This window comes from Eretmochelys imbricata, chromosome 13 (assembly GCF_965152235.1).
Source record: "Eretmochelys imbricata isolate rEreImb1 chromosome 13, rEreImb1.hap1, whole genome shotgun sequence".
NCBI lineage: Eukaryota > Metazoa > Chordata > Testudines > Cheloniidae > Eretmochelys > Eretmochelys imbricata.
In genome coordinates, this window is record NC_135584.1 from 38,908,331 (window position 1) to 38,931,835 (window position 23,505).

Here is a 23,505-nt window from a genome sequence, read left to right on the forward strand (position 1 = left end):
TCAGTACCGAGTGATCTGTACTTAATGCTGAATAGCCATTAATCTGCAATTAATTATCAATAATCAACACTCACAGATCAGTAATTAATGTTAAATAATCGAGGATCAAGCATCAATACGCTGCTAATAATTATCAATTGATAAGAATCACTTGTCAATAATCAGGAATTAATGATCAATGACCAAAAATGAATGATCCCTAATTAAGAAGCAAGAGGAAATGTTCCAAGAGCAAGGCTCAATGAGCGTCAATCAATAAGCACTCAGCCGTGATCACTAAGGATCAGTGGTCAGGCCCAGAAGCACAAAGGGCCAGAGGTGCCCGTGAAGCCGGTTCTGTGCCGGGCCGCGTTGCAATGGGGCTGGTCCCAGAAGCAGGGAGAATCAGCGGAGGCAGCTGAGGCTCCCCAGGGACTTGGTGTGCGGCACCCGCTGGGCAGTGGCCGTTCCCTGAGGCGGTTTGACAAGGCTGGTGTCTCTGTCTGGAAGATGAGCTCCAGCTCAACCCAGAGATCCTGGCAGGACGCAGGCGTGGCTGGGCGAGGCTAGATGGTCCCAAGGGTCCCTTCTGGCCTTGCTCTCCCAGCCGAGGATGCTGCCCGTGAGCGGCACCGGCTGAACCCCTCTGCTCTCTGTGTCCCACAGGTGCGGTGAGTGCCCGGCTCCGGGCTCCTAGGAGGGGACAGCACTGCTTCGTCCTCTTCATTCCCTCCCTCCATCTTCAGCCCTCCCGGGCTCCGGCCCCCTCTCCGGACACCGGGAGGGACCATGTTCCACGGCAGCGTAAAGGGCGCGACAACGGCCGCTGAAGGGTCTGAGCTCCGCAGGACCCAGAGCAGGGAGGGCAGAGTCCTTCCCCGGACATCCCCGTGGGGCAGCCCACGCTGGAGCTTGAGCTCAGCCCCGTGCCCCTCAATCCTCCACCCCCATCCCACGGCAGGGACTGGATTTCCTTGTGTGTCTGTGTGTGCAGGGCTGTAGTGTCCTGAGGTCTGGTCAACGTGGACTGTGGCGAGGGAGAAGAGTCTGATTTGATCCATCGTTTAACTTGCAACTTACACGGGAATTGTGTGTTTGATCGAAAATAAAAGGAGTTAAGAATTGGTAGCTGCATTTCAGGGTGGTTTGGGGGATTTAACCAAGGAGAACGGTACCCACTGTATGTCCCATCCCCCCGGTGTCTATCTACGCATCCGTCCATTCTCAGACATACACTTCTTTCTTTCTTTCTTTCTTTCTTTCTTCCTGACCAGTGGTATTCCCTGCCCCAGAGATCTCCCCTTAGTGCCACTCAGTCCCAGCTCTCTGGGTTCGTAGCTACGCCCCCGTCTCCCATTGGGGCCAGTGCAGCGGGCATCCTTCATTTCATTCTCCATGCACAGAGGCGCCCCCTACAGACACGACATGACCCTTTGGTGGGTGTCAGGGGTCCCTGAAAGTCGGGGATGGAGGTTGTGAATGAGATGGAGCCTGATTTGTATATTTATTTATTTATTTATTTATTGTCACTCAGTGCACACAACAAAAGTCACACCCACACACCACCCATAAAAATCCCAATGAAGAGCTAAATATGCAACATACAGCACGACAGACACAACTCTGGCTATGGTCCTGCCCCAGGGCGGGGGGCTGGCTGGCACAGCGGGTGGGGAAGGGGATATGGGGCCTTTCCGCTCTAGGGGGCGCTGGCTCTGATCCAGTCCCAGAGCAGGGGGCTGTTGGGCTCGGGAGGGTGGGAAGTGGGACTCGGGTTGTTTCCTCGCTAGGGGCGCTGGTTCCCTGCATGAAGCGAGTTGTCCGGTCTCAGCCCAGCTCCCAGCAGGGCAGCGTCCCCAGTGGCTGAGGGCGGATTAGGCCATGTGGGGTGAGCTCCTCGCTCCCCCCAGGGGGGTCTCCCAGGGGCACAGCGCTAGCGGGGGGCAGCTGTGGGACTCAGGGTGGTGTCACCAATAGAGCCGGGAGTCCCGGCCCCTTGTCTCCGGGCGGACGGGGTCAGCGGCCCCTACACCGCGCGCTGGATCACGTTCTTGTACTCGGGGCCACTCGCCTGCTTCAGCTGCACCATGGCGGAGAACAGCCACTTCACCTGCGGGGGGGCAGAGAGAGCAAGGGTGAGGGGGGTCAGGGCTGGGGGAGCTCCTCGGTCTGTCTGTCTGTCATCCCTTCCTGCTTTTATGTCTGTGTCTCATTCACTCAGTCTCTGTCTTATTCACCTATTCTTCTTTCTCTTTCCTTCTTCTGTTCTTTCTTTCCCTTCCATGCTGCCCTCTGTGATGTTATTGACATGAACTGTGACGGCATGGATCATTGTTGCAACCACTGTTATGTATTTGCAGGAAATGTTGTACGAAGATTGTTGTATGAGGTGTCTATGACAAGGTTATGACTTGCCGGTTGTGATGATCCTGTCTGTGTGTGTGTATCATTTTTGTAGTTGAAGTTATGGATATTGGCTATGGACTTGTATTTCAAAGTGTTTTGATTCTAAGTAGCCTCAGTCAAGCATTTGCTCAGCTTCCTGCGAAAGGATTATTCTCAGTAAGTGGCCAATCAAGAAACACTTAACTGACAATGAATTTGGGAGATGCCAATCCACGTCTGAGCTTTCCTGGGAACGTTCAAACTAACATGTAAACAATGGCATCGGCCTGCAAACTGAGCCATGCATGGACATGTGACTTGCCCATGTGACTCCAGACTCCATCTTGGTGCTGTGAGTTTCCACAGTAAGAAGAAAGGATAGAGAATATAAAAGGCCCGGAAAACCCCTCCGTTTTGTCTTCAGTCCTGCTTCAGACCTCTGGAGGAACCTTGCTAGAAACTGAAGCTCTGAACAAAGGACTGAATGACCCATCCCCTCTGTGGATGTACTCCAGAGACTGGATTTGAACCTGTATCACTGGTACAAGCCTGGACCAAGAACTTTGCCATTACTCTCTGTGTCATAAATATAAAGGGAAGGGTTCCAACCTTTCTGTATGCAGTAACATAAAATCCCTCCTGGCCAGAGGTACAGAATCACTTACCTGTGAGGGATTAATCAGTGCAATTAACCTAGTTGACACCTGAGCAGAAGGACCAATGGGGAAAGAAGATACTTTCAGATTGTTTGTGCTCTCTTTGTTGTTCCCTCTCAGAACAAAGAGAGAGACGGAGCAGGTAACCCAGCTCCTAAAAAGATCCTGAAATAATATGTCTAAAATTACAGAAATTGTAAGTAATAGCAAGGAAATGCGTTGGATTATTTTTTGTTTTAGCTTGTAAATTTTTTCTATGCTAAGCGATAATTTTATTCCTGTTTTGTGTCTGAGAAGCAGAGTCAAAGGGGAATCCTCTGTGTTTTAAATCTTTTTATTTACCCTGTAAAGTTACCTTCCATCCCAATTTTGCAGGTGTGATTCTTTTACTTTTTTTTAAATAAAATTCTTCTTTTAAGAACCAGATTGATTTTCAGTCCCCTAAAAACCAGGGATTTGGTCTGTGCTCACTTTGGTAACCTATTGGTTGGTATATTATTCTCAAGCCCCCTCCAGGAAAGGGGGTGAAGGGGCTTGGGTGGATATTTTGGGAGGGAGGCTAAGGGCTCCAAGTGGCCCCTCCCTGAATGTTTGTTTAAATCACTTGGTAGTGGCAGCGATACCGTCCAAGGACAAGGAAAGGAATTTGTGCCTTTTGGAAGTTTTTAACCTAAGCTGGTGGAATATAATCTTTTAGAGTCTTTCATGCAGGTCCCCACAGCTGTACCCCAGAGTCCAGAGTGGGGAGGGAACCCTGATACTCTGGCTGGCTGGTTTGGTGCTTTAGAAGTGGAGAAACCCCAGCCTTGGGCTGTGACGGCCCTACTCTGAGCAATTTGTCCTGAATTGAGACTCTCAGAAGTGTCCCGCCAGAGGCAGCGTCGTTACGGTCGTGTAGTCGTGCTGGGATCCACAGAACCAGATCTGTTAAGCTTTGGACCAGAACCTCACACTATCCAAAGTTGAATTTTGGTGTTGAGAGTTTGGCTGGCTAAAGAGCAGTTGCAATGGGTGAGCAAAGAGCGTATGAGGGCTGTGAGAGAAAAGCCCTGGAAGATTTGTGTTCAGAAAAGGGGAAAAGCTTAAAAAAGAAAGCTACAAATGAAGGACTGGGAGATCTGTTCATGGGCAGTGATCAGGAGGCAGGAGCACAGCCCTTACCTGAGGCTACAGAAGCTGCAGAAGCAATTGGAATGCAAAAGGCAGGAAATCATAGAATCATAGAATATCAGGGTTGGAAGGGACCTCAGGAGGTCATCTAGTCCAACCCCCTGCTCGAAGCAGGACCAATCCCCAATTAAATCATCCCAGCCAGGGCTTTGTGAAGCCTGACCTTAAAAACTTCTAGGGAAGGAGATTTCACCACCTCCCTAGGCAACGCATTCCAGTGTTTCACCACCCTCCTAGTGAAAAAGTTTTTCCTAATATCCAACCTAAACCTCCCCCACTGCAACTTGAGACCATTACTCCTTGTCCTGTCCTCTTCTACCACTGAGAATAGTCTAGAACCATCCTCTCTGGAACCACCTCTCAGGTAGTTGAAAGCAGCTATCAAATCCCCCCTCATTCTTCTCTTCTGCAGACTAAACAATCCCAGTTCCCTCAGCCTCTCCTCAGAAGTCATGTGTTCCAGACCCCTAATCATTTTTGTTGCCCTTCACTGGACTCTCTCCAATTTATCCACATCCTTCTTGTAGTGTGGGGCCCAAAACTGGACACAGTACTCCAGATGAGGCCTCACCAATGTCGAATAGACGTCCCTCGATCTGCTCGCTATGCCCCTACTTATACATCCCAAAATGCCATTGGCCTTCTTGGCAACAAGGGCACACTGCTGACTCATATCCAGCTTCTCGTCCACTGTCACCCCTAGGTCCTTTTCCGCAGAACTGCTGCCTAGCCATTCGGTCCCTAGTCTGTAGCTGTGCATTGGGTTCTTCCGTGCGAAGTGCAGGACTCTGCACTTATCCTTATTGAACCTCATCAGATTTCTTTTGGCCCAATCCTCCAATTTGTCTAGGTCCCTCTGTATCCTATCCCTGCCCTCCAGCGTTATCTACCACTCCTCCCAGTTTAGTATCATCCACAAATTTGCTGAGAGTGCAATCCACACCATCCTTCAGATCATTTATGAAGATATTGAACAAAACCGGACCCAGGACCGACCCCTGGGGCACTCCACTTGACACCGGCTGCCAACTAGACATGGAGCCATTGATCACTACCCGTTGAGCCCGACAATCTAGCCAACTTTCTACCCACCTTATAGTGCATTCATCCAGCCCATACTTCTTTAACTTGCTGACAAGAATACTGTGGGAGACCGTGTCAAAAGCTTTGCTAAAGTCAAGAAACAATACATCCACTGCTTTCCCCTCATCCACAGAACCAGTAATCTCATCATAGAAGGCGATTAGATTAGTCAGGCATGACCTTCCCTTGGTGAATCCATGCTGACTGTTCCTGATCACTTTCCTCTCATGTAAGTGCTTCAGGATTGATTCTTTGAGGACCTGCTCCATGATTTTTCCGGGGACTGAAGTGAGGCTGACTGGCCTGTAGTTCCCAGGATCCTCCTTCTTCCCTTTTTTAAAGATTGGCACTACATTAGCCTTTTTCCAGTCATCCGGGACTTCCCCCGTTCGCCACGAGTTTTCAAAGATAATGGCCAATGGCTCTGCAATCACCGCTGCCAGTTCCTTTAGCACTCTCGGATGCAACTCATCCGGCCCATGGACTTGTGCACATCCAGTTTTTCTAAATAGTCCCTAACCACCTCTTTCTCCACAAAGGGCTGGCCATCTATTCCCCATGTTGTGATGCCCAGCGCAGCAGTCTGGGAGTTGACCGTGTTCGTGAAGACAGAGGCAAAAAAAGCATTGAATACATTAGCTTTTTCCACATCCTCTGTCACTAGGTTGCCTCCCTCATTCATTAAGGGGCCCACACTTTCCTTGGCTTTCTTCTTGTTGCCAACATACCTGAAGAAACCCTTCTTGTTACTCTTAACATCTCTCGCTAGCTGCAGCTCCAGGTGCGATTTGGCCCTCCTGATTTCATTCCTACATGCCCGAGCAGTATTTTTATACTCTTCCCTGGTCATATGTCCAGCCTTCCACTTCTTGTAAGCTTCTTTTTTATGCTTAAGATCTGCTAGGATTTCACTGTTAAGCGAAGCTGGTCGCCTGCCATATTTACTATTCTTTCGACACATCAGGATGGTTTGTCCCTGTAACCTCAACAGGGATTCCTTGAAATACAGCCAGCTCTCCTGGACTCCTTTCCCCTTCATGTTAGTCCCCCAGGGGATCCTACCCATCCGTTCCCTGAGGGAGTCGAAGTCTGCTTTCCTGAAGTCCAGGGTCCGTATCCTGCTGCTTACCTTTCTTCCCTGTGTCAGGATCCTGAACTCAACCAACTCATGGTCACTGCCTCCCAGATTCCCATCCACTTTTGCTTCCCCTACTAATTCTTCCCAGTTTGTGAGCAGCAGGTCAAGAAAAGCTCCCCCCCCCCAGTTGGCTCCTCTAGCAATAAATAAAAATAGAAATAAACTGCAACTTGAGCATGAAGAGAAACGAGCAGACAGTCGATGGCTGGAAAAGCAGCAGAACGGCTGAAGTAGAGAAAGAAGCTGCTGAGGGAGAGAGAGAAGCCAAGGAAAGGAATGCTGAACGAGAAAGGGAAGCTGATGAAAGAAAGAAGGAGGCGGATGAGAGTGAGGAAAGGGCTCGTAGGGGGTGCAGGGAGCTGCTGGCTGCCGAGGAGAAGGTTCACCAACTTTAGCTCCAAGGAATGGAAGAGCAAAGAAAGTCCTCGCCCCCTGGTGCGCTGCTTCCTCGCCATAACGAGAGGAACTGGGAAAGGATCTGTCCCATTTACAAAGATCCTGACGGCCTAGAGGAGTTTCTGTCTGTATTCGACCGTCGATGCACTCTTCACGGGATCCCAGATGAGCAGCGAATGCCTGTTCTGCTGACCAGACTGATGGGAAAAGCCAGGGCACAAGGAGAGCAGAAAGGGGCTTTGATTGTGTTACCTACTGACAGTTTGACAACTTGTAGCAAGAAGGAAATAATTCCTAAACTTGTTTGTGTTGAGCCTGACAACTTCCATGTTGCCAGTGAGTGTGAGGAAAGTTGCAGAGGGAAAGAGAGTACCTCTGACCTTTTATCTAGCGAGTCTATGAGTTTGCCTGAAGGGGATTGTGTAGAAATCCGCCTGACGAGCCAAAGGTAATGCGGAAAGTGTCTGTTGTTGCTCAGGAGAGTGTTCCTCTAGAGCCAGCCCTAGGTGTAGAGGGCAGAATTTCTGTGAGGGGTGAATTTTGTTGCTTAGAGAAGCTCCTCAGGAAAGGAATCCTCAGGGTAATCTGTGCAAGGAGTTTGCTGTAGCTGAAGGGTGTGGAAGCGATTGAATCAAGAAAGTTTCAGGTCCTAACAGCCAGAAATTTTCTGTTGTGAATGGATCCACTGACTTTCCCTTTGAAAGATCCCATGTGGATAGCTTTGAGAAGGTCTCAGATGGAGGGAAAGCTGTTAAGAAAGTCGAGCAGCCCTATAACACCAAGTGGCTGTGCTTGACCAGTTTGCTGGGGAGACGTTGAGAGAGGAATGTCTCCGTGCTGATTCTGTAAGTGAGCCGTCTGTGCTTCAGGGTCTGAGGACAGATTTGGCTACTAATGTTTTAGAGCCGAACAATTTTATGGCCAATCAGCCAGTGAATTCTGTTAAGCAAGAGAAATCAGGGTTTGATCCTTCAGGACAAGGAGGAAAAAGAGAACTTGATTTTGCAAAGGGTAACCCTGAAAGGCCCAAACCCCAGTGGTATTGAGCCAAAGGTGGGCAAAAATGATTGTAGATGGGCACTTGCAATGAATTTGTTGCTCTTGCTACTGGTAATTTTTGTAACGAATGTGTTGCTAGTACCAAGAACTGTAAAAATGTCCAATGTGCCTAATCTTTTGGAAGAGCCCTTGAACCTGTTAAAAGAAATACATGAGAACACAGTTTATGTGAAAAGGCCTTGTGATGCCGATGGTTCACCGTTAATGCCTGTAAACTGTATTCGAACTTTTCACAGGGGAAAAGACATTCCAGACCGAATGCGCTGTATGAAAAGGGAAACCGAGGCACACTACCATATTGCTTTCACGGCTAAATGACACGATTGATATAGTATGGACAACATTAATTTCTACATTCACTGGATATTAATTGGGTTCCAAACATTTGCCAGAGTTTGGATAAATAAAGTAGCTATTTTCTTTAGCTCTTGGCAAAATCACCTCAGACATACTGGAACCATGCTGCAAGAGCAGATCCAACCCACTATTGTTCAAACCACGTTTTCCCTTGAGTTTGTAAAGAGATTCAGTCAGGTCATTGAACACGACTTTGATAAACCATTTCTGTTCTACACTGGTACAGCTTCTAACCCAATACTAGCTGTAGTAAGACAGAACCAAGGATTGGGGAGCTCTTGGGATGCAGTCAGTGATGTTTGTGTCATTCCTTCCTGCATCAATTTTGCGTTGGGGATGTGACATTATTGACATAAGCTATCACCGTATAGATCATTGTTGCAACCACTGTTCTATATTTGCAGCAAATAATATACAAAGGTTGTGGAGACAGGGTCTATGACAAGGTTCTGATTTGCTGGTTGTGATGATCCTGTCTGTGTGTGTGTGTATGATTTTTGTAGTTGAAGTTATGGATATTGGCTAGGGACTTGTTTCTAATGTGTTTTGATTCTAAGTAGCCTCAGTGAAGCATTTGCTCAGCTTCTTGAGAAAGGCCAGTTCTCAGTAAGTGCCCAATCAAGAAACACTTATTTGACAATGAACTTTGGGAGACGCCAATCCACGTCTGAACTTTCCTGGGAACCTCCGAACTAACATGTGAACAATGGCGTCGGCCTGCAAACTGAACCAGGCATGGACATGTGACTTGCCCATGTGACTCCAGACTCCATCTTGCTGCTTTGATTTTCCACAGTAAGAACAAAAGTCTGCTCTTCCACCAGCAGAGACTATAAAAGGCCCTGAAAACCCCCCATTTTGTCTTCATAGCTCTGGAGGAACCTTGCCAGAAACTGAAGTGCTGAACCAAGGACTGAAGGACCCGTCACAGCTGGGGATGTTCTCCAGAGACTGGATTTGAACCTGCCATTTCTTCCATCACCGCTACAAGCCTGATCCAAAAACTTTGCCATGACTGTATGTCATTGATTCCACGTAACCAATTCCAGCTCTCATCTCTATCATTTTCTTTTATGAATAAACCTTTAGATTTTAGATTCTAAAGGATCGGCAACAGCGGGATTTGTGGGTAAGATCTGATTTGTAGATTGACCTGGGTCTGGGGCTTGGTCCTCTGGGACTGTGAGAACTTTTTCTCTTTTACTGGGGTATTAGTTTTCATAACCATTTGTCCCCATAAGGAGGGGCACTAGTGGTGATACTGGGAAACTGGAGTGTCTAAGGGAATTGCTTGTGTGACTTGTGGTTAGCCAGTGCGGTAAAACCAAAATCCTCTGTGTCTGGCTGGTTTGGTGTGCCTTAGAAGTGGAGAAACCCCAGCCTTGGGCTGTAACTGCCCTTCTCCAAGCAATTTGGCCTTAATTGATACTCTCAGAAGTGTCCCACCAAAGGCAGCATCATTACAAGAGGCAGCATCGTTACACCCTCTACTGTGCTAAACTCGTTCATTCTTTCGTTCCTATGCTCGTTCTCTCTCTCTCTCACCTTGAACAGGGTCATGGTGGCGCTGTAGCAGACGCTCAAGAGGAAGAGGGTGATGAAGACCGAGATGGTGGACCAGAGGCCGTCTATCTCCTTGTCTCCATCCTCGCTGCAAAACTCACCTGACACGATCACCTCTGTTGGGGGAGAGAAAGAGACATCAACTCCAACTCAGCCACTGTGACAGAGAGAGCTCAGACTGTGAGTCCAACACCAACCCGCCTATCCCCTTCTCTCTCCATCCTTCCATCCCTCCACTCATCTATCTCTGGATACATCCACCCATCCCTGACCACAAACCATCCATCATTCCATCCCTAGACACACCCCTCCTTCCATTCATCCATCTCTAGATGTATCCATCCATCTCCCCAGCCCCATTCACTCCTCCATCCATCCATGACCACAAACCACCCATCGATCCATCAGTCCATCCTTAGATACCTGCATCCATCCAACCATTCCTAGATACACCCCTCCAGCCATCCACCTTTAGGTACATCCATCCATCCATGACCAAAACTCATCATCCCTAGACACACCCCTCTATCCATCCATCCATTCATGACAGCAACCCCCACATCCACCCAGCAGTCCACCCCTAAGACGCACCCCTCCATCCATCCACCCACCCCTGCCCGTTGTGATGAAATGAAGGATGCAGAGCCTCCCAGGTCTCATCTCACTCGTCCCATGTGGCCATGGCCCTACAGCCTGGCACTGAAGCTTGGCCACGTGTTGAATTTCTCTGTGCCTCAGTTTCTCTGCCTGTGAAAGGTGGCTCAGGATCCCTCTGAGATGGGCGAGGTGCCGGGATGCTGCCATGGTGCAGGAGCTTCCGAAAGACCAGGATGGATGGATTTCACACGTGTGCCTCTATGACCCTGATCCCAATGTAACTATACACCCAGAAGCCACATCAGATGGAACGCAGCCACCTCTGGGCCTGTTTATACAGGACTCTCTTGCCAACCTGGAGTTGCCTTGGCTGTGGGGACTTTGAACACTGTTGTTTTTAAGAACAGAGTCACAAGAATTTTAAGGATGGGATCTAATGTTTCTCTCTGATACATAACAGATGCTGCTCCCTGAAGCACGGTGCCCCCTACTGAGTCCCCTGCCCTAGAGATGTCTGGAGAACAGGTGCATGGATCTGTGTGGGTGCATGTTTGTCTCTCTCTGTGTTGTGTGTGTCTCTGTGTGTAGAAACACGACAGCCCAGGTGGGAGGGTCCCTGGGTCATTCCATGTGACAGGTGTGTCCATCTGCCCTGGACTGAGCTCTCTCTCAGCCAAGCCGCACACGCTCTTTCTCTGTGTGCCCTTGCACGGCCCCCAGGATAACAGCCCTAACACTGCCGCTGCAGGCTACCCACTCTTTAATGCCAGGTGCGAGCTCTGTGCTCGGCACTGGTGGGTTTGAGCCCTGCACTCACCCATCCAGCCTTGGGGCTGATACACACATAGCGGGGAAGGTGTGTGAGTGAGGGGCTGGGTAGGAGACGGGGCTCATGTGGGGGGCCATAGGGGTATCTGCCTCATCTGTCCCACCCCACTGCCTGGGCCCCCTATGTCACAAGAGCTAGTGAGATTTTAACTGAGTCCCTGCTAAGTGTCCTCTCCAGATAACAGCCCTACTGCTGCTGCTACTTTGTGGGGACTGAGTCCCAGCAGCTGATCCTTTCTGTGAGGTGTTTGCCTGACGTTGTCCTATCTCCCCGTCCCCAGCTGCCACTGAGGGTAAGGGGTGGAGGGAAACCCCTTAGCCTCCTAGCCAGCAGAGGAGGTGGGTGTGGGAGTCACGGTATTTTAATTACCTTCCCACCCTGACTCTGTCTGGAAAATCCCCATGGGGCATCTGCTCCTCTCTGAAGTGGACGGGGGTGTAGGGTAAATTCTGATCCTGATACGGTGCCCCTCTGGGTATGCATGGGTTGTAGCCTAGAGGGGATCTTGCCTCAATGAGATGCCAGGGATGGCTTGGCCATCCACTGATATACCTACTCACCCAGCCATCCCACACTCCATCCATCCTTATCTCTAACCATTATCTATATCTTCCGCCCATCCATATAGATCTATACCCATCCATTCCCCTACCTCCACATCCATCCACATCCATCATCATCCCTACCCATCTATCCATTCATCCTCACCCATGTCTTCCATCCATCCACGCAACCCCATCCACTTATCTATCATCCCTTTATATATTATCCATCTCCAACCATCCATCACCATATGTCTGTATTAACACACTCAGTCGTCCATCCATCCATTGCCACATTCACCCATCCATTCATCCTCGTCTATCTGTCACTATCTGTACCAGCCCATCCATCCGTCTGTCCATCACCATCCATCCACATCGGTACTGATCCATTACCATATGCACCCACCTACCCATTCATTTATCCATCCATCCCCACCTATCCCCATCTCTAGCCTTCCATCTATCGCAGTCCATCTACGGCCATCCATTTATCCATCCCTTCATCCTTCAGAAGGGGTACCCCTCCTACCTTCACCATAGATTTATCCACCCATCCCCATCCACTTATCCATTGGCACCGCACCCGGGAACCATCCACCCATCATTCCCGCAGTGCAGCGCAGTCTAGTGGGACTGGGTGAGACTCTGAGAACACCTGGGTTCTGTTTCTAGCTCAGTAACGGACGTGACCTTGGGCAGGTCCCTTCCCCTCTTGGTGTCTCTGTTTCGTCTCCCTCCTTCTCTATTTAGGTGTGAGCCCTTTGACACAGGGACAGTCTCCCACTGTGTCTGTGCCATACCCAGCCCAACAGGGCCCTCTCTGCGTTGGGGGTGGAAGTGCTACTTTAATCCAAATAATAATCTCTCTCTCTCCTTCTCTCTGTGATATCTGTTGGTCTATTAGTCCTTCCCTCTCAAGTATGTATGTATCCATCTGACCATCTCTCTGAACATCTGGCCTTCCAACTGACCAGGGCTTGGTCATGGGCTCTTTAGTATGTGTGTGTGTAACTGTCCATCTACCCCCCTCTCCATCACTGCTTCTGTGTTGTTTTTGTATCCATGTATCTACCCATCCTTCCTTCCTATGGCACCAACCCGTCCTTCCTTCTATGGCATCAACCCATGTATCTACCAGTCCTTCCTTCCATGGCGTCAACCCATCTTTCCTTCCATGGCCTTTACCCATGGATCTACCCATCCATCCATGGTGTATATGTATCCACCCATTCAGGATCTGGGAATTGGCATCCCCAGACTTGTAGCATCTCGGCTTCTCCCAGCCTGCAACCTGGGACCTCGTCCACCTTGGGCGACCTGCAGATTTGACCCAGTGACACCACAACAAGGAGACCTGGGGGTGAGCACAGACTAGTTCCGTTTATTCACTTGTTGTCATTGCGGGCACAGAGATTATTTACAGGAAGCTGTTCTGGACAATACTAACAGTGGGGCTGGGAGGAGACGTCTTCATTTACCAGAGACTTTGCTGATGCTGCGTTGGGTGAACTTCATCTGCAGGGCTTCGTGGATGACCATGCAGGTGTAGGTGTCCCCGCTGTTCCAGCTGGCCTTGCTGACTTTCAGCTTGCTGTAGAGGAAGAAGTTCGAGTTGCCGGCTCCGTCCTTGATGGGCTGGGTGGTGATGTATTCCATGCTCTCGTCGGCTTTGTGGTTCTTCATCCACTGCACCGAGATGTCCTCGGGGAAGAAGCCCCGCACCAGGCAGGTGAGGCTGACGGAGTCTTCAGAGCTGCTCAGCTCATCGTTGTGGGGGTGCAGGAGGTAGATGCCTGGGCCAGAACGCCTGCCTTCGGTGCATGGGGACGGAGGACACAGGGGAGCCATGCACATCACTCAGCTGGGCCACGCCGGGAGAAGGAATGTGTGTGTGTGTGTGTGTGTGGGGGGGGGGGGTAGGAACATCCCCTCTGTCCTCCAGGATGGAGGGGCGGGGGACTGGGAGCTGGTAGTCCTGGAGAGCAGGATGGGGGATAGGATGGTCTCCATCTCACGTGGGGATGCAAAGGGACCCAAGGCTGGGATCCCAGGTTGTTGGGGGTTGGGGCTTCCCCTTAAGGAGCATCCCTCCCTGCTGGGGGTGGGGATAGGGGAGTCTCTCCCCTTAGGGACCCTGCTCTCCTCCTACCTGGCTTCTTGGAGATGGATTTGATGAGGGGCGAGGGCAGCTCTGAGTGCTCCACTGTGCAGGTGAAGGTCTCTCCGGCATCCCAGTCGCGGGTGAAGATGGGCATGGAGCTGGAGGCGGTGAAGGTGCCGTTGAACTGCTCACTGATGTCCAGGCGATCAGGGCTAATGGACTCTGGCTTCTCCCCTGACCAGACCACCCGGAGGCTGGAGTTGCTAGGCAGGTTGACCACCAGGCAGGTGAGCATGGGGCTCTGGGCCACATACAGGGCGGAGGGAGACGGGGGTACGAGGACGACCTGGATGTTGCTGGGAGATGTTGTTTCTTCTGGGGATGGGAGAGCCCAGATCAGCAGGTAGCCCTGGGTTCCCCTGCCCAAGCCCATCCCAGTCTCCCCCGCAGTCCTCTCCCCCGTCGAGCCCAGCCCGGCCTCCACTTCCCCAGAGGCGGATTTCCAGTAAAACACAGGGTGCCCTGGCAGAGGGCCCCCCAATGACAGGGGGCCCCAGGGCCAGGCAGATGCGAGGGCAGAAGCTTGGTCTTGCCCAGTGGGAGATTTAGAGTTAGTGGGTGCCTGGGCTCAGTTTCATTTTTGGGGCCCCTCCTTGGGACCCAGCCAAGAAAAAGATCATTCTCTCTTCTCCCCCCCCGCCCCCATTTCTCTCTCTTGTTTTCTTCATCCTCCTCCTGTAATTAATAGGAAGTAAATGAAAACAAAAGGAGGTACCTTGACTGTTGTTGTCGTCAAACTTATTTTCCCACAGACCACTTGAAAATCGCTGGGGGTCTCAGCAGACACGTAACGATCTTTCCAAATATTGCGTGTACCGTTCGCTAACGATTGTAAAGCGCTTCGGATAAGAGCCCTTTGTAGAAAAATGTTAGAAAAGGTGCGGTGAGGGGTGTGGCCAGGAGTTAGGGTGAGGGAGGGGGCTCAGGCAGGGGGTGCAGGGTCTGGGAGGGAGTTAGGGATGGGGAGGGGGCTCAGGGCTGGGGCAGGAGGTTGAGGTGTGGAGCGCTTAGCTGAGGCAGGTCTGTTTGGTGCTCGGGGTGCAGGTGGGGATGTGGGGGGGTGCAGGAATCAGGGAGGGCAGGGGGTTTGAGGGCTGTGAGGGGGCGCAGGAGTCAGGGCTGGGGGTGCAAGGTCTGGGAGGTAGTTAGGGTGCAGAAGTGGGCTGGGGCTTGGGGCAGGAGGTTGGGGTGTGGAGCACTTACTGGGGGCAGCTCTCGTTTGGTGCAAGGGGTGCCGGTGGGAATGTGGGGGGGGGTGCAGGAGTTCCTGTTTGATGCTCAGTTCAGGGCTGGGGGTGTGTGGGGGGGAGTGCAGGAGTCAGGGAAGGCAGGGGGCTGCGAGTGTGTGAGGGGGGTGAAGGGGTCAGGGCTGGGGGTGCAGGGTCTGGGAGGTACTTAAGGCATGGGAGGGGGCTCAGGGCTGGGGCAGGAGATCGGGGCATAGAGCGCTCACCTGGGCCAACTCCGTTTGGAGCGAGGGGTGCAGGTGGGGATGTGGGGGGGTGCAGGAGGTCTTGTTTGGTGATCGGGGGGATCCGGGGTGGTGCAGGTGTCACGTCAGGGGCTGGGGGGCTGGGAGCGTGTGAGGGGGTGCAGGAGTCAGGGCAGGGGGCTGGGGTCGTGGGGGTGCTCCCAGCCCCCTGCCCCGAGCGGCTCACAAGAAGGGGCGGAGGGGGTGGCATGTGTAGGGGGAGGGCCTGGGCCCTGCCTTTGCTCCGCCGCTTCCCCGGCGCCCTGCGGCCCCACTCCTCCCTCTCCCTTCAGGAGTGCAGGCCAACAGCTGTTCGGCGGCGGGGGAGGGGCAGGGGACAGGTGGGGGAGGGGGAGCTTGGCTGCCGGTGGGGGCGGAGCCTGCAGCTGGAGCCCCTGGAGCCAGCGGGACCAGACGCAGATTTACAGTAAAACACAGGGGTCCCCACACTCCCCCTACACACACCCCTGCCCCCCAGCCCCTTGCCATGAGCCGCTCAGGACAGGGGACTGGCGTGACTTAGGGCAGGGGGCTGGGAGCACCCCTAAGACCCCTGCCCTGACTCCTGCACCCCCCCATCCTCACCGCCACCCTGAGCACCAAACAGGAGCTCTTGCACCTCCCACATTCCCCCCTCCACCCCTTGCACCAGATGGAGCTGCCCCAAGTAAGCGCTCTGCACCCCAACCTCCTGCCCCAGCCCTGAGCCCCTCCCGTGCCCTAACTCCCCCCAGACCCCGCACCCCCAACCCTGAGCCCCTCCCGCACCCTAACTCTCTCCCAGACCCTGCACCCCCAACTCTGAGCCCCCTCCCACACCCCAACTCCCTCCCAGACCCCACACCCCCCTGCCTGACCCCCTCCCGCACCCTAATTCCCTCCCAGACCCTGCATCCCATCTGAGCCCCCTCCCGCACCCCAACTCCCTCCCAGACCCTGCACCCCCCACCCTGAGCCCCCTCGCGCACCCTAACTCCCTCCCAGACCCCGCACCCCCCACCCTGAGCACCCTCCCGCACCCTAACTCCCTCCCAGACCCCGCACCCCCAACCCTGAGACCCCTCCCGCACCCTAACTCCCTCCCAGACCCCACACCCCCCACCCTGAGCCCCGTCCCGCACCCTAATTCCCTCTGAGACCCTGCACCCCATCTGAGCCCCCTCCCGCACCCCAACTCCCTCCCAGTCCCTGCATCCCCAACCCTGAGCCCCCTCCCACACCCTAACTCTCTCCCAGACCCTGCACCCCCCACCCTGAGCCCCCTCCCACACCCTAACTCCCTCCCAGACCCTGCACCCCCCATGCTGAGCCCCCTCCCGCTCCCTAAATCCCTCCGAGACCCTGCACCCCAACCCTGAGCCCCCTCCCGCACCCTAACTCCCTCCCAGACCCTGCACCCTCAACCCTGAGCCCCCTCCCGCACCCTAAATCCCTCCCAGACCCCGCACCCCCTGCCTGAGCCCCTCCCGCACCCTAACTCCCTCCCAGACCCCACACCCCCAACCCTGAGCCCCTCCAGCACCCTAACTCCTGGCCTCTCCCCTCACCGCACCTTTTCTTACATTTTTTTACAAAGGGCTCTTATCCGAAGTGCTTTACAATCGTTAGCGAACGGTACACGCAATATTTGGAAAGATCATTATGTGTCCGCCAAGACCCCCAGCGATTTTCAAGTGGTCTGTGGAAAAATAAGTTTGACGACAACACCAGTCAAGGTACCTCCCTTTATTTTCATTTACTTGCTATTACTTACAGGAGGAGGAGGAAGAAAACAAGAATGAGAAACGGGGGTGGAGTGGAGAAGAGAGAGTGATCTTTTTCTTGGCTGGGTCCCAAGGGGGGCCCCCAAAGATGACGCTGATCACAGGGCTCCACTCCCTCTACATCCGCCACGGCCCCATCTCTTCCGAGGCAGCCTAGTGCGAGTGACCGTCACCTTTGCACTTGTGGGCATGGTCCTGGATTTTGGTTCCGGTGTCCGGGTGCGGCACCTGGCAGATGTACGTCTTGCCCTCCTGCCACTCGTCCTGGGTGACACTGGCCTTGCTGCGGGTGCTGAAGGTGCCATCGGCGTCCTTCTTGGCAGGGTCGGTGACACCATGAAGTGGCTCAGACTGGCCTTCCACCAGCCATTGCACCTCGGAAGGCTCGCGGGAGAAGCCGGAGATGAGGCACACCAGCTGCACGGTGCCTGGCTCGTGGGTGCAGGAGTGGAGGACTTCCACCTCGGGTTCAGAGTGCTGGCCCTCTGGGAGAAGGGTGGCAGGGGTTACTTTTTGTACAGACCCCTGCTGAGCCCCTCCGCCTTGCTCCCCGCAGCAGGGTGCCCCCGACAGAGCCCCCCGCTCCCCGTGGCACAGCGCCCCCTTTGGAGCCCCCTGCCCCTTTCCCTGCACTGCAGCACCCGTCACTTCTCTCGGCGTGGTGTCTCTCTCTCTCCGTCCATCCACCCACCACAGCGACTCCCTCGGCTCACAGCGCCGGCAGGCTCCCATCCTCTCTCCCTGCCGCAGTCACCGGATCAGGGAGCTGAGAGACCCCCCAGCCCCTCCCCTTCCCCGCCCCCCGGGCTGCGTCGCATCGTCCCTACTTGGGATTTCCTTGGAGATGCTGGAGCTGGTGGGCTGGTGTTGTACTTTGCAGCTATAGGTGTTCGACTCCCAGCTGCTGGCCGGGACGGTGACCTGGCTGCTGAGCGCGTAGAGGCCGCTGGAAGGTTGCAGCAGGGAGGGATAGGTCTTCACGCCCGAGGGGGTGACGTTTGGGCTCCACGTCACGGTGACCGGCTCGGGGAAGTATCCTTTGGCCAGGCAGCCGAAGGTGACCTGGGGGGTTTTGTCGCCGATGCAGGAGGTCAGGGGGAAGACAGACGGGGCCGTGGGGCTGACTGCAAAGGGAGAGAGAGCGAGGCCATGAGACGCAGCCCCTACCCTGCTCCATGCAGCACGGGGGCCCTAGCGTGGCACTGGGCCCAGCACTCAATGCCGGGGGAGAGCGTCCCCTAACGGAGCCCCACTCTGCTCCATTCAGCACAGCAGACAGCTTGTGGTGAGACTGTTGCAAGGTCTTGTTACTGTCTGTGTGTAAGTGGGTGCCTGAGAGAGACTGGCCCCCCGTCTTCCAGGTTGTGTCACAGTGTGACCAGGATCAGGGCCCCCAAATCACTTAGTGCTAAACAGAGCCTGTCTGTGATCGGGGGCCCCATTACACAGGTGCTGCAGAGAGATACAATGACAGACAGTCCCTACCCCAAAGAACTTACAGGCCAAATAGGCAAGGTAAAGGAAGGGTCAGAGGGGAAACTGAGGCAGAGGGCGAGGAAGGGACCTGGTTACAGCAGGTCAGTGGCACAGCAGGATACAAAACCCAGGAATTAGGTGCCAAAGTGCTCAAGTGGCAGAGAAATTCTCCTTGGAGAAATCACAGCGTCTGCAGCTAGAAAACAACCCAAGTTTTTGACCAAGGAACTGAAATTGGGGGACACTTCTGGGCTCTCGGAAGAAGTGTGGTACCAGAAACGTTTGGGTCTTCTGGTCTCCAGCTGAAGACATGCAGATGTTAGACCAGCAATTTTAGCTTGGGTACGAATATTAAATGTTATATTCTCACTAGGCTCAGAGGTTCATTGCTAACATCATCAGTCCCTAGTGGCCAATTAGCAATTCTGTCACTCAAACACACATTATTAGAGTCCTGGGAACTCACTTGAGACACTGGTAGGAAAGACTGGGACTGTCCAAATCAACCTGGGACATTTGGGCCCTTTGGGTTAGAGTTCGGGTTATCATTATACATAGGGGAGGAGGATTAAGGGTTAGGGTTAGGTGCTGGGGTTAAGGGCTAGAGGTTGCTGTGATAGAATTAAGGGTGATGGTTTAATGGTTCGGGTCAAATACCTTTCCACTCTCAAGTTCAATATTTGATGTGTTGTGATTGGATTTCTAGCCAATTTTGAAGCCATTCAACCATCAGATTCCTACCGGTTGTGCTGCCATTTCCCAGAGAGAGTTAGTGAGACTCTGGGGTCCTATCCCAAGGGGCAGTTTGCCACGATGACTCATAATTCTGATGCTGGGATGCTTGATACCCCACTGGAGACACGGAAACCCTAGTGCTCAGAGGGTGAAGGTGGGGAGGTTAGGGTTACAGCTGGGGTTAAGGTTAGGGTCATAATTGGTCATTCGTACTTGTATCACAGTGTCATACTAGAAAACCTAATCTAGGATCAGGGACCCATCGCGCCAGGAGCTTTACAGAGACTTAAGGATGAGGACTTTACTGATCCCAGGACCATTGCAGCCTAAGCAATCTAAAGTCAGGGTTGGGGGGATCAGGTTGGGACGTTAGGGTTAGGGGTTGGGTTTGACGAGAGGGTCAGAGTTGAGGGTCAGAGTTAGGGAGTAGGGGCTAGAGAGCCGGGGGTCAGGATGAGGATAGGACTATAGGGAAAGGGCGAGGATTAGGGTGTTGGGGTTAAGGAGTTGGTGCATCTGTCCACTGGGGTTAGGATCCTGGTTAGGGAGTTAGGACAGAGTTGGGTGTCTAAGTAGTTGGGTTTAAGGTTTGGTTTAGGGTCAGAGTTTTGGGGTTAGAGTAAAAAAGCTTCCCTCCCCCAAACTCAGTAGTCGACTGGTTTTCACGCCCCCACGCGCACGACCTTTCTAGCCAGATTCCCACTCAAGAAACACTCATATTCTAACCAATTTGGATGAAGATTTTGCTGGACACTTTCCTAAACTCTACAGGAGAAGTCTCCCAAGAATTCCAGTGGCCTCACTTTCTAGAAGCCCAAACTTGAGGTGCATTGGGGAGCAGTTACCGGGGTCTGCATCTCCAGTGGGCTTTAGCCCGAGACGTCAGAGCTCGTCCCCCCTGGAAAGGAAGCCCGACGCGTCACCAGCTGAATGCGCCGCAAAAACGGAGCCAGCTCAACTGAAAGGCCAAATTAGGAGCCTGAACTCTGAGCTGTTGCCCGAAGAGGGGCTGCCAGTTACGTCCAGCCCCAGGCAGCCAAGCTGACATCTAGCTGTGCTGGGAACTCCCCACGCTCGGCCCTCAGCATGGAGCATGAGCACAGAGCTGGTGGAGGGAGGCTGGGACGGCTCAGAGAGACATGTTCCTGCACTCGGCGAGTTGAGGGTTTTACCTCTGACAAGGGACATGCAAAGGGAAATTTATGCCTCAGTTTAGAAAGTTTATGGTAGCAAATATTTGCAACTGGGCTAAAGAGAGGAGACAACAAAAGCCCCTTAGAAACAACTCAGCTGTTCCCCCAAACCTCTAGTTTCAGCCCCCCAACCCTGAGCGCCCCATGTCTGCTTATGTCCCTGAGTCCTGACCCCCAGCCTCCTGCTAGCCCAGCCCTGGGCTCCCCCCAGACCTGCCGGTGCCCCTCACTCCCAACACACAGCCCCCTGATATCTCAGCTCTGCCCCCCCAGCTCTGCTGGTGCCCCCTCACTCCCAACCTGCAGCCCCTGCTAGCCCAGCCCTGCCCCCCACAGCCCTGTCTGTGCCCCTCACTCCCGACCCGCAGCCCCCTGCTAGCCCAGCCCTGGGCTCCCCCCAGCCCTGCCTGTGCCCCTTACTCCCATCCCACAGCTGCCTGCTATCGCAGCCCTGGCTCCCCCCAGCTCTGCTGGTGCCCCATCTCCCAACCTGTAGCCCCTATTAGCCTGGCCCTGGGCTGTCCCCAGCTCTGCTGATGCCCCTCATTCCCGACTCACAGCACCTGCTAGACCAGCCCTGGCCTCCCCCCAACTCTTCCGTTGCCTCTCACTCCCGACCTGCAGCCCCTGCTAGCCCAGCCCTGCCCCGCAGCCCTGCCTGTGCCCCTCACTCCTGACCTGGAGCCCCTGCTAGCCCAGCCCTGCCCCCTGCTAGCCCAGCCCTGCCCCCCACCCAGCTCTGCTGGTTCCCCTCACTCCTGACCTGGAGACCCTGCTAGCCCAGCCCTACCCCCCAGCCGTGCATGTGCCCCTCACTCCTGACCCGCAGCCCCCTGCTAGCCCAGCCCTGGCTCCCACCCATCTCTGCGGGTGCCCCTCGCACCTGACCAGCAGCCCCTTCTAGCCCAGCTCGGGGCTCCCCTACCCAGCTCTGCCTGTGCCCCTCACTCCTGACCCGCAGCCCCCTGCTAGCTCAGCCCTCGGCTGTCCCCAGTTCTGCCGATGCCCCTCACTCCCGACCCACAGCCCCTGCTAGCTCAGCCCTGACTGCCCCACCAGCTCTGCTAGTGCCCCTCAATCGTAACCTGCAGCCCCTGCTGGCCCAGCCCTGGGCTCGCTCCCTACAGTTCTTTCAAAACTGTTATCCCAGCTTATAGGTGGAGAGTGAGATAAGCACCTCTGTTCCCCTGTTTCTGCAGGGGGCGGGGGGCACAGTCTGGCCTCCCCAGCTTATCCCCATTTATCTCTGATAGGGTTAAAACACCCTCTGCACTCATGTGAGAAGCCAACAGCAGCCACTTTCCTGTAATTTACTCACCATGTTGGGTCGTGGTCCGGCACTGTAGACTGGGGGGTTCTGTCTGGGAGTCCAGCTCTGCTCTGTGGCTGTCGCGTAGCTCTTCTGAGGTATCTTTGCCTGTCAGACATCCCCTCTCCTCCCCCCGCAGAGGGTAGTCAAGATAATTATAGATTGAAAACAAGAGATGATACCCACTGGGGAGCTTTCACTGTTACAGCTCGTGAGAAGGTGTGAAATTTGGACAGGTGGGTGAGCCCAGGGGGCTAAAACCGGGGTGAAAAAACAACATTGGTGTGACTTTCACTTGTGGAAACTTCCCCTTTTCAGCCCACGTTGTTTGTTTGTTTGTTGGTCGGTTTTCCCCAGAGATTCAGCCAGGAAGGTCCCAAAGCTCAGAAAAGATTGAGGCCTCCTGGAGGCTCTTTTTGAGAACCTGCCGTGCGGGAGGGTGAAGAAGACAAATTTAGGGCTGTCCTGGAACTGGGGATAGAACCCAGGAGTCCTGACTCTCAACCACGCAGGATGGATAGATTGATAGTGGGTGTATTCGGGGATAGATAGATGTCCTGTACCTAGGTGCACACAAGTATCATGTCTCCTTCTAGCCATTATTCTTTTTTTTAACGTCTCCTGGCAGTTTGTCTTTATTACACAAAGGGTCTCTTCTGGTCCTTGCCCCTGCGAAGGTGGTGAGAAGTAGTTGGGTGGTTCCTCGCACCATGACTGGTGGTGGAATGTCCACTGCAATTTGACCTGTTTAGAACTCATCAATTCGTGGAGTTTTAGGGCAGAAGAAGGGATCACCGTGATCGGCACGTCCCCCAGCGATTCCTGGCCCAAGCCCCCACTTTCTGGTCGAGCAGAGCAGTTAGAAAGAGAGGCCAAAGCTGGCTTTAAGGACTCTGTGTCATGGAGAGTCCACCAGAATCCAGAAATAAGGATTGTAACCACCAAAATACTGTAAAATTGGGAAAGCCAGCTGGGAGTGAATATTTCATCCTCAGTGAACTTCCCCTGGACTTGTCAGTGTCCCAGAGAGGCAGATTGAAGAGCCCAGAATCCGAGGTGTATGGTTTGAAAGATCTGTTTGCACAGAAGGGCAGGGACCGGAGGAGAAAGCGCGCGTGTTGAGTTATCTCATCCATCCATGACGCATGGAGGGCTCTTCCCTAGCTTTAATGAATGGTCTTGTCATCAAACAGAGGAAGGGACTTAGGGAGCTGGCTTCGGTTCCCAGATCTCCCACAGGTCCCCCTGTCACCTTGGGGAAGCCACGTCCTCTCTCCAGGCCTCAGTTTCCCCATCTGTTCAACAACAGTACTGATGCTCACTTCACACTGGAGAGCTGAGGAGGGCTGGACTCACATTGTGAGGTGTGTGGGGAATATTTCTGCCTTATAAAGGACCAGAGTCTCCTCTCAGCATCACTTGCACAAAATCAGAGCTAGTCCTCTGGAGTTGCTCCAGGTTTACACTGGAGCAGCCGAGGTCAGAATCCCATTTCTCGTGTTTTTCGTCCATCGCTCCGACACCACTTCACAATGGAAAGTTAAAGGGCGAGAGAAGGTCTGCGACAGGCCCACGGTCCCACAGCAGCTGGGAATAGAACCTCAGAGTCCTGACTCCTTTCCCAGTGAATTGGCCACTGG

At 53.5% G+C, this 23,505-nt stretch overlaps 2 gene segments (V, D, J or C); both read right to left on the minus strand.

Annotated features, from left to right (window-relative positions):
- Positions 1-1,510: 1,510 nt before the first annotated feature.
- LOC144273258 (Ig gamma-1 chain C region, membrane-bound form-like) lies at positions 1,511-14,291 on the minus strand. The segment is given in 4 exon segments: positions 1,511-2,089; positions 9,769-9,902; positions 13,236-13,568; positions 13,907-14,291. Coding segments are annotated over 4 exon segments (936 nt in total).
- A 2,814-nt stretch (positions 14,292-17,105) lies between these two features.
- Positions 17,106-23,377, minus strand: LOC144273259 (Ig gamma-2C chain C region-like). The segment is given in 4 exon segments: positions 17,106-17,637; positions 17,980-18,276; positions 21,875-21,992; positions 23,285-23,377. Coding segments are annotated over 4 exon segments (840 nt in total).
- Between the last annotated feature and the right edge of the window lie 128 nt (positions 23,378-23,505).